This window comes from Martes martes (genome assembly GCF_963455335.1).
Source record: "Martes martes genome assembly, chromosome: 6".
Classification (NCBI taxonomy): domain Eukaryota; kingdom Metazoa; phylum Chordata; class Mammalia; order Carnivora; family Mustelidae; genus Martes; species Martes martes.
The window spans coordinates 111,208,226-111,221,702 of NC_137893.1; the positions used below are offsets into that span (position 1 = coordinate 111,208,226).

General features: G+C 39.7%; 1 protein-coding gene across 1 annotated transcript in view; it reads left to right on the plus strand.

Annotated features, from left to right (window-relative positions):
* SDHAF4 (succinate dehydrogenase complex assembly factor 4) overlaps positions 1–8,485 on the plus strand; it is a 50,034-nt gene extending 41,549 nt beyond the window's left edge. Inside the window, exon 3 of the mRNA XM_080807188.1 lies at positions 8,349–8,485. Within this exon, the coding sequence (XP_080663314.1) occupies positions 8,349–8,410 (62 nt within the window). The 3' untranslated portion in view covers positions 8,411–8,485. The remainder of the gene's footprint in view (positions 1–8,348) is intronic.
* The last annotated feature ends 4,992 nt before the right edge of the window (positions 8,486–13,477 follow it).

Genomic DNA, 13,477 nt, shown 5'->3' on the forward strand with positions numbered 1-13,477 from the left:
CTCCCTAAATTGATCTATAGATTGAATATAAACACAATCAAAATATCATCTTCCTTTTTTGAATAAATTGACAAATTGATTCCAAAATTCCCATAGAAATGCAAGAGACCCAGATTAGCCAAAAAAAAAAAAAAAAAAAAAATTTAAACAAAGCAAACTTGGAGGATTCATGTTTCCTAATTTTAAAACTTACTACAGCTATAGGAATCAAGCCTGTCATACTGTTATAAGAATAGACATATTTATCAAGACATAGCTTTGAGAGTCCAAAAGTAAACCCTCACATGATCAATTGATTTTTTGATAAGGGTGACAAGACAATACAATGGAGAAAGAATAATCTTTCCAACAAACGCTGCTGGGAAAACTGGATATTCACATGTAAAAGATTAAAAGTTGCACCTGTCCCTTATACCATATATTAAAAGTTAACTTAAAATTGATCATAGACCTAAATGTAAGAGCTAAAACCATAAAGCTCCTAGAAGAAAGCCTAGGCATACATCTTCATGACCTTGGGTTAGGCAATGAATGTTTTCTTAGATACAGCATCAAAAGTACATATGATAAAAGAAAAATAAACTGCACTTCATCCAAATGAAAAATTCTTCTGTTTCAGGACATCATGAAAATGAAAGACTTCCTACAGAATGGGAAGAAATATTTGCAATTCATATGTCTGACAAGGGACTTCTATCCAGAATATATAAAGAACACTTACCCCTTACTAATAAAAATACAAATAGACAAAGGCTCTGACTACATATTCCTCCGAAGCATATACACAAATGATGAACGAGTATGTCAGAAGATGCTCAACATTATCAACCATTATGGAAATACAAATTAAAACCACAGTAAGATGCCACTTCACATCCACTGTGATAGCTATAATGAAAAAAAAAAAAAAAAGAAAAGAAAGAAGAAGAAGAAGACCACTGCAAGTGTTGGTGAGGATATGGAGAAATTGGAGGTCTCATTCACTGCTGGTGGGAATGTAAAATGGTATAGCCACTTTGAAAAAGTGTTTGACAGTTCCTTAAACGTTGAACATACAGTTACCATATGACCAAGCAATTCACTCCTAGGTATATACCCAAGAGAACTGAAAACATGTCCACACAAGAACTTGTATATAAAGAGTCATAGAAACATTATTCATAGCATATTTGTTATGTTTTAGATTTCTGCTAATTGCATCAGCAAGTGTGGTGCTTTGGTTTGCTTTTAACTGTTTTCCAGGCGGGTAGAACATTTCTATACCGTGTTTACCACTGTTTTTTGTTTTATGCCTTTTTTTGTTTATGCCTTTGCCCACTTTCCCATTTTATTTCTGCTGAGTGGTCTTTTTCTTACTGATCTGTATATAAAGCAGGTCTTACCAAAAACAAGTTGCATTTGACAGGAGGGCTGGGAAGGTCTGGAATTTAGGGGACCATTGTAATACTTGGCCCAGAGTAAATAGTGAAAAATTAGGAACAAAGAAGAATCTTTGCTCTCATCGCTTCTGTTTAACAATGTAAATAGTGGGAACAACACTTCTTCTCAATAAAGTGGAAACAACCCAAATGTCCAGTATGATAAATGGAAAGTACACTGTAGTGTACGCACGCAATGGAATATTATGACACAGCAGTAAAAGGAACGAAATATTGATACAGGCTATGTCATGGATGAACCCTGAACACATTAGGAAAACTACCTGAAGGAAGCCAAAGACAAAAGATCACATACTGTAGAGTTCCATTTATATAAAATGTCTGGAACAAAATGTACAGAGGCAGAACGTCTATCAGTGTTTGTCTAAGGGTAGGAAGGAGATGGGGACTATGTGTTAGTGGGTGTGAATTTTCTTCTTGGGGCAATGGAAATGTTCTAAGTTGATTATGGTGATGGTTGCTTAACACTGTGAATATACCAAATGCTATTGAGTTGCATACATTAAATGTGTGAATTGTATGGGTGTAAATGATACCTTAATAAACATCTTTTAAAGTATGTGTTTATTAAGGTGAAACACTAAAAATCTGAAGTTTCCAACCAATTATAGGGTTTAAGACTTGTTGGCATTCGTTTTAATTTTTACATTGAGGGTAGATAAAGTGCTGTGTTCAAAATTACCTGGATTAGTTTATTTTTTCTCTCTGAAGTTATGTTCATTTGAAATACATCTAGGTTCATTTGTTTCTGTTTATATTCAATTTTAGAATTATGCCTATATTTAGGTTTTTTTTTTGAATGTTTAAAATATCTATGTTTCCAAAATAAGAATTATACATGTTATGCTCAGACAAGTGTTTTTCCTTCCCTTCTTCTTCCCACTTTGATCTTACCCCAGCCCCATATATGACCAATTTCATTAGTTTCTTGTTATCTTTCCTAACGCTCTTAAAAAAAAAAAAGATTTTATTTTTAAATAATCTCCACACCCAACATGGAACTCAACTCCGCAACCCAAGACCAAGAATCTCATGCTCCACTGACTGAACCAGCCAGGTGCCCCTTTTTAGCAAAAGATTTTTGAGACGCAACCAAGTAAAAAAAATAAAGCATTAAAAACTGAAAACATAACAAAATTGGATGACAGAACTCATATAAAATGGATAGACTTGCTTATTAAAAGATAAGAATCTCAAAAAAAAAAAGATAAGAATCTCAGTTTGGATTACAAAGCAAACCTAAATGTAAGTACCAAATTGGAGATGCACATAATAAAGTCGGTCAGAGCTTGAAGGTAAAAGAATGGCCAAAGATAGATCAAATTCACACAAAAAGAAAGTAGAGACTCCATTGTTATCAGACAAGGTTGAATTTTCTAGGAAAAAGCATTAAACTAGACCAAGAAGGCCATTTTACAATGATAAAAGGGTACAACAGAGATGCATACCGATTGGCCCAGCAATTCCAGTTTTAGTTAAGAGGTATGTAAAGATCAAGACTACAGTAATGTTTATAATAACAAAAGACCGAATACAGTCCCCCCAATTTCTATCATTAAGATTTGTTGAATAAATTATAACATAGAAAACTACGGTAGCCCTGGAAAATAATGCACTGCTAAGGAACAGCCTCCAAGATATACTGTTAAGTAAAAACACAAAAGCAAGATACAAAACAGTATGCACAGCGTGCTTTCATTTGCAGTTCTGTTGTGTGTGCCTAGACATCTGGGAGATCTAGAAATTGCCTTTGGGGAGGAAAATTAGGGAATTGGAGCTCTAGGTTGAGATTTAAATTATATATATACATATATATATATGTACACACACATATATATTTTTTATATTTTTATTTATATATTTAATAATAAATATTTAATACTTAATATTCAAATACTCAAGTAAGATAAGAAAATTCAAATAGTTTAAAAATGTATATAGATACATCTATATATTAGAAGGTATATACCGACCTACATATCTTCTTGCACTCTTTGAATTTTTCCTGTATGATTACCTTTTCACTTAAAAAAGTTAATTTGGGGTGCCTAGGTGGCTCAGTGGGTTAAAGCCTCTGCCTTCGGCTCAGGTCATGATCCCAGGGTCCTGGGATGGAGCCCCATATCGGGGCTCTCTGCTCAGCAGGGAGCCTGCTTCCCTTCCTCTCTCTCTGCCTGCCTCTCTGCGTACTTGTGATCTCTGTCAAATAAATAAATAAATAAGAAAGAAAGGAAAAAAAATTAAAAAGTTAATTTGGGGGCACCTGGGTAGCCCAGTCGGCTAAGCATCAGCTTTTGGCTCTGGTCATGATCCTAGGATCCTTGGATCCTGGGATCGGTGAGCAGGGAGCCTGCTTCTCCCTCTGCCTATTGCTCCCCCTGGTTGTCTCTCTCTCTCTTTCTCTCTATCAAATAAATAAATAAAATCTTCTTTTTTAAGAGCTAATTTTAGAAGGTTTAAAAGATGAAAAGCCCTTCCAGGCCCCAAATTCTATTGTATCATCATATTGCATAACCCTGTTCAATAGAGAATCTCCAAGAATACATTATAAGTTGAAGTATGAAAGGTAGAAAGTGGTTGTTCATGTGATTCAAGTCTTAGGTACTGCTGAATATTTTGTAAACCATGTGTTTAATTTTGTCACCAGGGGATTATACATCATAGAATGTACCGTAGAATAAGTCTGGTTATTTCTTCCCAAGACAAAATGAATAGTCTACAAAGTCCAGTTTCTTGAAATAAGTGGAAAAGTTTTAGATGAATTCTACCTTTACCTAACATAGAAAAGGCATCATAATAAAAAATACATTCCTGGTTTTTGTCAGACTAAGGTTTGAATCCTGGTTTACCACTTACTTTCTGTGTGACCTTGAGGAAACATGTTCTCTCTTGCAATCTAAGATTCTTCTTACATGGAAGGGGAATCATTTCTGCTCTATTGGTCTCATGAGGAGTTGTAGGGATTCAGGGAGATAATGGATATGAAGAAGCTAATCCAGCCTAAGGGATTATTAATAATTTCACTACTCAGCATATGTAGACCATGTATTGAAAACAGCCTAAAAGGGAGTAGCCAGATATTCAATTGTCAGTTTTCTAGAGTTTCTGAGACAACAGATCAACTGAGCAGCCACAGTGTACTGGCTCAGAACACAGGAGGCGACATGGCTCACTTAAGTGTGTAAACTGATACCATAACGAAACAGGAGAGATGAAGCTGTTTGTCATATACCTGATTCTAGCATCATGGAGTCATGGAGTGGTACTGAAATACTCAGGGTAGGATTTGAGATACTTGCGTTACTGGGACCTCGGTGACTCACACTTGTAGCAAATGTACGCTACAATTTGCTTGAGGAAAATTGTCGTGTTAAAGTCTGGTACAAGAAGGGTAGGGAGAGATGACCTAATCAAAAGGCAACTTTAATAACTCAGATTAATGATTGGGAATGTTCTTTCCTCATGTGATCCCACAAAAGGAACAAAGGGAATTTTTTCTTCTATAAGGTCAGAGCTGCCGGTGGAACAGCTCTGGGCCATCCCTTCAGGCCTCATTCAGAGGCCAGAATCAGAACCCAGCGCCTGTATTCCCCTGCAGTTTGCAGCGCCGCACTCACACATACACCTCTGTCTCCAAAGATGAACTAAAGCTTTTAGGCATTAAAGAGGTATTAGTATGGTGAAAGGAACTGCTTGATGATTCAGTGCATACATTAATCTAAGAAGGGCTTAAAAGTCATTTATTGGCATGAGCAATTTACTGTCAACCCATTTTCAATTGGCAGTTTAATTACCATTTTATGTCAAAGGTTATCATTTGTCTCTTTAATATTTTCTTTTATATCTGATTTAGTATATTTATGGGACAGATTTAATAATAAATCATGAGATATTTCTTAATTACTTTTTTACCTCTGAGTTTTTTCACTATTCTGCTGCTCTTTTTTCCTGGAGTGCATAACAGAATCTCATCAACAGCAAGAAATTGGAGGTCTAAAAAGGGAGGGAGGCCTGGATGGCTCAGTCTGTTAAGCACCTGCCTTTGGCTCAGGTCGAGTCCCACATTGGGCTCCCAGCTTGCTTCTCCCTCTCCCTCTGCCACTCCCCATGCTTGTGCACACTTTCTCTCTCTCTGTCTCTCTGACAAATAAATAAATAAATCTTTTTTAAAAAAGGGGGATGCTTGTCTGATACATGCTTAGTGAGACTTACTACAACAGGCACTTCTGTTAAAAAGAAAGTGGGGACTGGATATTACTGGCCAATGAGCTTAAAATGCACAACAGAATGAGACATGCTTTTAAAAAAAAAAAAAAAAGGCAAAATAGGCTTAGGTTCCATTTATGGAAATGAAGTTCTTGGAGCACAGGAAAGTAGTAATTCTGTTTTCTGCTGATCAAACCACAACTGAGACAAAGAGTTCAATTTAGGAAAACATAATTTAGAAGAAATATGGGTGAGGGCAGCCAGAATAGAAAGAATCTGGAAACAGGCATGGGAGGAAGCACAGAAGGTGTTTGGGAGGATTGGCCTGAGAAAGAGAACAAAAGAAGGGCACAGGACAAGGTCTGAAAATAGACAAAGAGCCACTAAGTGAGAAAAAGCATGAACTTATTATTTTTATCCATAGAACTAGGATTCTTAAGCAGAAGTCAGAGGGAAGTACTTTAGGAGTTAAATTATTTAAAATTATGTTTTAGCAAATAAACCTGTTTAAAAAAGGAATTTGTTACCTTGGGAAGTAGCTTTTGCCCCACCATTCAAGTAGAAGATAAATGGGCGTCTGTCGGGGACACCATAAAGCAGTGCTGTCCATGAAACATTGCACAGGGACACTAATGTGTCCTGTCAAAACAGCACTTAGCACATGGGCCAAAGAGCCCTTGAAATATGACTAGTGTGACCAAGGAATGGAATTATTTTAAGTAATTATAATTTAAATTTAAACAGCCATATGGGCATAGTGGAGGGTACATATATAGAGTCTAGGAGAAATCCCTGCATTGGGATGAAATATAGAATATACCACCTCTCAGAGATCTAACCTCATCTCCTATTGCTTCGCTTCTTTTCACGCTGCTTCTTTTCCCCTACTCCTCATTCCCCACTCAAGTAATACTAACCTGTGATCTCACCTTGAATACACAATGCTAGTTCATGTTTATAAAAGGTTCATTTGAATGGAATGCTCTCCTTCAACATACTCTACTTTTCCTCATCCTTCCTTACATTCTTATTATTCTTCTGCAGACCGTTTCCTGATACCCCAGCACTTATGTCCTCTGATCTTGGACGTCTCTCTCTTATTAGGTACATCATACAGTAGTTCAGCCATCTGTTTACATCTTCCTCTTGCCTACTTGCTCTGAGTTTCCTTATTTTTTTTTTTTTTAAGATTTTATTTTTAAGTAATCTCCACACCCAGCATGGGACTCAACCTCATGAGCCCAAGATCAAGAGATACACATTCTACTGACGGAGCCAGCCAGGCGCCCTGACTCAGGTCCTTTAGGTTGGGGGCAAATTTGGGTCTCCAGCACTTAGGATAACTGGCTTCCATAGTGGTTCTGTTGAACAGAAATGGAGGATGCCCACACCTGATACTCGACACATGTATTTACAAAATGAAACCTAAGGGGTGCCTGGGTGGCTCAATCAAACATGTGACTGTTGGTTTCAGCTCAGGTCATGATCTCTTGGGTCATGGGATCGAGTCCTGCTTTGGACTCCACACTCAGTGGGGAATCTGCTTGGAGATTCTTTCTCTCCCTCTCCCTCTGCCCCTTCTGCTCACGTGCGTGATCTCTCTCTCTCAAATAAAAAATCTTTTAAAAAAATATTATTTATTGGACAGAGAGGGAGCCAGTGAGAGCATTTACACAAGCAGGGGGAGTGGGAGAGGGAGAAGCAGGCTTCCCACTGAGCAGGGAGCCCGACGCAGGTCTCAATCCCAGGACCCTGGGATCACAACCTGAGCCGAAGGCAGACGCTGAACGACTGAGCCATCCAGACATCCCTCAAATAAAAAATCTTTAAAAAAATTATACTTGGGGTGCCTGGGTGGCTCAGTGGGTTAAGCCTCTGCCTTCAGCTCCGGTCATGATCTCGGGATCCTGGGATCGAGCCCCACATCGGGCTCTCTGCTCGGTGGGGAGCCTGCTTCCCCCTCTCTCTCTGCCTGCTGTTCTGCCTACTTGTGATCTCTCTCTCTCTGTCAAATAAATAAATAAAATCTTTAAAAAAAATTATACTTAAGAACTCTCCAGGGGCGCCTGCGTGGCTCAGTGGGTTAAAGCCTCTGCTCTCAGCTCAGGTCCTGATCTCAGGGTCCTGGGATCGAGCCCCACATCAGGCTCTCTGCTCAGCAGGGAGCCTGCTTCCTCCTCTCTCTCTGCCTGCCTCTCTGCCTACTTGTGATCTCTCTCTGTCAAATAAATAAATAAAATCTTAAAAAAAAAAAAAGAAGAAAGAAATCTCCATATAAGGGAGATGTTACAACCTGTAATTCGTAGGTGAGAATAAAGAAGTCAAGGTTTTAAAATAATTTGTCCAATATAACAGGAAAAGTAGAACAATTTGGCATATGATCATATGTTAACACTCACCTCACTGCTCCATTCCTGAACATCACTGTGTCAAGTTAAATACAGTTGCTTTGGAGGAATTTTAATTAAAGCTCTTAAAGTCTCAAGGGATCTCAAGATACACCCTGCCTTTTAGCAGTGAGATCCAGAAAGGCCAAATAAACTTCCCACATTTACTCAGCTAGGAAGTGTCAGAATTGGCTTTAAAACCAGGTCTCCTATTTATTAAGAATTTATATCTATGATATACAATACTAGTTGTTATTTTAAAATAAAATATGTATTCAAATTTTCCTGATTCCAAAATAATACTTGTTTTTCATAGAAACATTGAAGAGTACAGACAAAACAGAAAACTATGAAGAAGAGAATAAAGATCATCAGTAATCTCCAAATGCGAAGGCTGATGCATTCATTCATTCTGTTCACTGCCAAAGGCCTCCAGGAAACAGCAGAAACTGAGTAAGTTGGGCTTACTACTCATTGTAATAAAGGAGAATTCACACCATTGAGAGTCATGGGGTCTCCCAGTAAGAGAGGGTGTCAGAGATAATGTATGACAGGATTTGTACCTTGGTTGAGTGATTCAGGGAAGGGTGTAAGGAAGGGGAGGAGGAGTTTCCTTTTAAACTGGTCCTGTTGGAAAATTAGACAGTTCTGTGATGGGTATCTCAAATTCTAGTTACAAGAAGGGTAGACCAAAAAAAGAATGAAGGTGTAACTTGTAAAGAAGTGATCACTCATTTTGTCTGAGAGAGGGTGTGGGGGGAGGGCGTAGCACACTGTCCTTGATTTTGTTTTGTCTATTCTTTTTTTTTTTTTTTTAAGATTTTATTTATTTATCAGAGAGAGAGAGAGAGAGTAAGTGTACGAGCAGGCAGAGGGGCAGAGGCAGAGAGAGAGAAGCAGGCTCCCCCTGCCCGAGCGAGGAGCCCGATGCAGGACTCGATCCCAGGACCCTGGAATCATGACCTGAACTGAAGGCAGCGGCTTAACCGACTGAGCCACCCACATGTCCCTGTTTTGTCTATTCTTAAGCAAAATTACAAAGTGGCCTTACTTATCTCATTTCATCATGGTCTCAGCATAAGCTTATCTAAAGTTGTTGATCCCTGAGATAGTTTATGTCTAATGAGAATATAACACCGCCCAACTGTGTCAGCCAGCTCTGAATGTCAGAGGCTCCTGCTTTTTGTCTTTCTTCTCTACTCAGTCAATAAATATTTATTAAGCACCTACTTAAAACTCAGATAAAGGAGTTTGAATGTAGTCAATAGAGTACAGCCCATGTTTGCCTGGAGATTATATTCTAATTTGGGGATTTCACTAAGCAAACAAATAAGTATCTAACCCAAGGTCAGATAATGCTGACCTTCATAGTCAATGCTTTGAAGACACATAAAGAAAGGAGAGAAGCCCAAGGGGCAGGGGTTCCGTTTTAGATAGGGTGGGCAGGGAAGGCCACTTTCGAGGTGGTCCGAGCAAAGGTCTGAACAAAGTGAGGGAATAAACCATGAGAGGTGTGAGGGAGAAGACTTCCAAGCAGAAGGAGCAGCAGTTGAAAGTCCTGGTGGAGAAGGGTATGTTTGCTATGTTTGAGTAACAGCTGAGGAGGGATGACACGGTCTGTGGTAGGAAAGAAGCTCCGGGGAAGAGAAGGGGGGAAGGGAAGTCAGATGGTGCAGGGCTTTGTAAACAATGATGAAGTATTTGGACTTTAAGTGTGGTGGAAGTCACTGGAAGATTTTGAGTAGGGAATGAATATGATCTTGCCTATATTTTTAATGGATTAATCTGGCTGATAAGGGGTGGATATCTCTGGGAGGACAGAAGGGAAGAAGTGTGACGTAAGCAGGAGATCAATTAAAAGACAACGTCGTTAGTCCCGGTGAAAGGTGATGCCCTGTGCAATAGGCTAGCACATGTTACCTGTGGCTACGAAGCACTTGAAATGTGGCCAGTCCAAACTGGAGGTGCTGTACGCGCAGAATACACATAGGCTTAGGAAGACAGCTGGAAGGACATGTGGGTAGCTCAGTTGGGTAAGTGTTTGCCTTCAGCTCAGGTCATGGTCCCAGGGTCCTCTGATTGAGTCCTGCATTGGGCTTGTTGCTCAGCGGGGAGCCTGCTTCTCCTTCTGCCTGCCATTCTCCCTGCTGATAAATGAACAAATAAAAATTTTAAAAGAAATAAAGGAAGACAGCTGAAAAAAAATAGATATCTCAATTAGTATTTGTGTTTATTTCATGTTGAAATTTGTATATTACAAGTTGAAATAATAACATTTTGGAGATACTTGGTTATAAAGCATGTAATTAAAATTGATTTCACTTGCTTCTTTTCACCCTTTTCTTAAAATAAATTTTTAAGCCCCAGCATGGGGCTCAAACTCAGGACCCTGAGATCAAGAGGCACGAGCTCTACTGACTGAGCCAGCCAGATGCCTCTCTTTTTAATTTGATTACTAGAAAATTCAGAATTACTCTTGTGACTTACATTCAATTTCTATTAGATAGCCCTGGTCTAGAGTCATAGGATGAAGGTGATGAGGAAAGGTCAGATACATGATGTATTTCTAAGGTAATGTTGGCATTGCTTACTGATAAATTGGAAGAGAGGTATGAGAGAAAGAAAGGAATCAAGGGCACTTCTAGGACTTGAACATAAGTATCTGGGTAAATGGAGATGCCATTTGCTGAGCTAGGAAATGTTGGAGCAAAGTTTGAGGGGTCTATCAGAAATCCAAGTGGAGATGTTCACAGGAGAGGTTGGTACTCGGGATATAAATATGGGAGTCACAGACATATGGATGATATTTAAATTCATGGGACTGGATGAGATCACCACAGAAACAAGGATGATGGAGAAAAGAAGCAACCCAAGAACTGTGTCTAGGAGAACTAGGGGAAAAAAGAGAATCTGTTGGGGAAAAAGCCCATGAGAGTATAATATCTCAGAAGTCAAATGAAGAAAATGAAGAATGTGGGAGTGATCAGCTCTATCAAAGGCAGCTGAGAGATTCAACTTGAGGAGGACTGAGAACATTGGATTTGAAAAATGTGAATCAGAACATTGTCATTGTTGTGGTGGGGATAAGTGCCCATATGAGTAAGTACAAGAGAGACGGGAGTTGGGGAAGAGGACACAGTGATCGAAGTCTATCCTTGGGTTTTGCTGCGAAGAGGAACAGAGAAATTTGAGGTAGCTGTAGGGCAATGTGGAGTCTAGTGGTGAGAGGGATGGGATCTGGTGACAAGTGGGAAGGTTGCCTTAGGCAGGAACTCACATTGTGCTTCCATTCCAACAGAAGGGAAGGCAGAGAACACAGCATGGAGGCAGGTGAGTGGGGAGCTGAGGTTGGTGAGAGCATTTGGAAGTTCTCTTCAGACTGATTTAACTTTCTTAGTGAAATAAGAAACAAGCCATCTGCTGACTAGGATGGGGAGACTGTTGAAAGCATGAGGAAAGAAAATGTGTAAAATAGTTACCTTGAGGAGTTGGAGAGTGGATATTGTTAGGGAAGATTTTAGTTCTTGGGTCACTGTGACTTTCCAAAACTTTCATAAAAAGCAGTAATTTCAATATTCAGGTACATAATCCTTCCAATATTCTGGCCTCTCAGTTACTTGCCCCCCTCTCTTCCAATGATCTTCTCCTCTAACACCCTAATATTTTCCTCCACTTACTGCCATGATACCCTTGACCTGATCATTTACATTAAAGTGCCACCCTCCCATAATTTCAATTTCAAGCTCTCCACTTTCCTACCACCCCCTTCCAACTTTCTAGCTTGTTTCCTTTAGTGCCCTGTTCCCAACAATCCTCCACTCCATCCCTACAAACTTTTCACTGTCCCTCACTGCCCTCCTATTTCAACCCCCTCCTTATTTGACTCAAATGCCTTGGTCAGTCAACTCTTTGACTATGGCCTCCAGTCCTTTGCCCCTGCCTGGGCCTTGTTGCTGCTCCTGGACAGCACTCCAGCAACTCTCCTCCTTCTCTCTAGTTTCCTCAAATTGTCTTTCTCCTCTTGATTTTTCTTTTAGTATACAATACATGCTCTAGTCTCCCATCTAAAAAAATACAGCATTTTTTAAAATCCTACTTTTCCCACTAACTACTGTGCTTTCTCTCTTTCCCTGTATGGGGGGGGGGACTTCTTAAAAGAGTTGTTTCCATCACTGCTTCCAAATCCTTTCCTTTCATTTTCTCTTGGAACCTTCCTGGCCTTTCTTTGCCACATCCCACAGAAACTCTATATTGCAAAATCCAGATACTCATTCTCAGTCCTCATTTTACTCTAACAGAGATTTCACCTTGTTTCATCCTTTTCTTCACTGGACTTCCCGGACATCAGAGTTTTCTGATTTTTTTCTGGATCACTGGCTACTCCCTCTGAACACCAAAATGCTGAGACCTTGGACTTCATTTTTCCATCTCCATTCCCTCCATTGGAAATCTGATTCGACCTCATGGCATTAAGTGCCACATGCATGCTTATGACACCCAGATTTTGTGTTCGCCCAAGGTCTGTCCCCTGAATTCCAAGTTTATATTTAACTTCCCACTCAATATCCCCACTCAAGTGTCTAACTGGCTTCTCAAATCTGGCATATCCCAAACTGGCATTTTATCATCCCTGCTAAACTTGCACCACCCAGTCTTCCTCCTCCAGGGCTGACGGCAACTCCACTTTTCTGGTTGTTCAGCCCAAAAGCCTTGAAATCATCCTTGACTCTTCTTTGTCTCACATCTCACATTCAATGTGTTAGAAAATGTGCCCATTTTTTACCATCTGGGGCCACCCCAGGTCTTCCCTGAATTCTGCGAACTTAGTGGTTTCACATCTCGCGCACTATTGGTTTGCCATACAGTAGTCGAGAAGCCTTTAGCATGTGGAGGAGAACGATGGGTGTAAGAGAATAAGGAGAAGAGTTCTAAGCAAAAGAAACTAAAATCAGGGAAGAACACAGTGACTGCTAGCCATTTTTTAGGGAAGACTGCTAATCGTTCAACACAGCTGAAACAAAGGATGGAAGAGATAAGCCGGGACAAATACACAGGGGCCAGATTATGAAAGGTCTTCTATTATTTACTAGGCAGTGTGGACTTTATTTTACAGGAATGAGGAGTCATTGAAAAGTCTTAAGTGGGGGAGAACAGAAGTTGATTTGTGTTGGAGAGATCACCATCACAGCAAAGTGGAAGAGAAGGTAGACAGGACACAGCTGGAATGAGGGGTGGAGGGCAGATAGTCAAAAAGAACTACTTTTGCAATAGCCTGGGGGAAAAATGGTGAGCGCTTGAAGTAAGGTAGGTTCTGTGGAGATGGAGAAAGAGAAGACGTAGCTGAGAAATCTTAAAAATAAGGATTCTCTTAGATCTGGTGTATGATTGAATATGAGGAAAGGAGGGTATCAAGACAATTCCCAGTTTTCTGCCTTGGATGTGTTT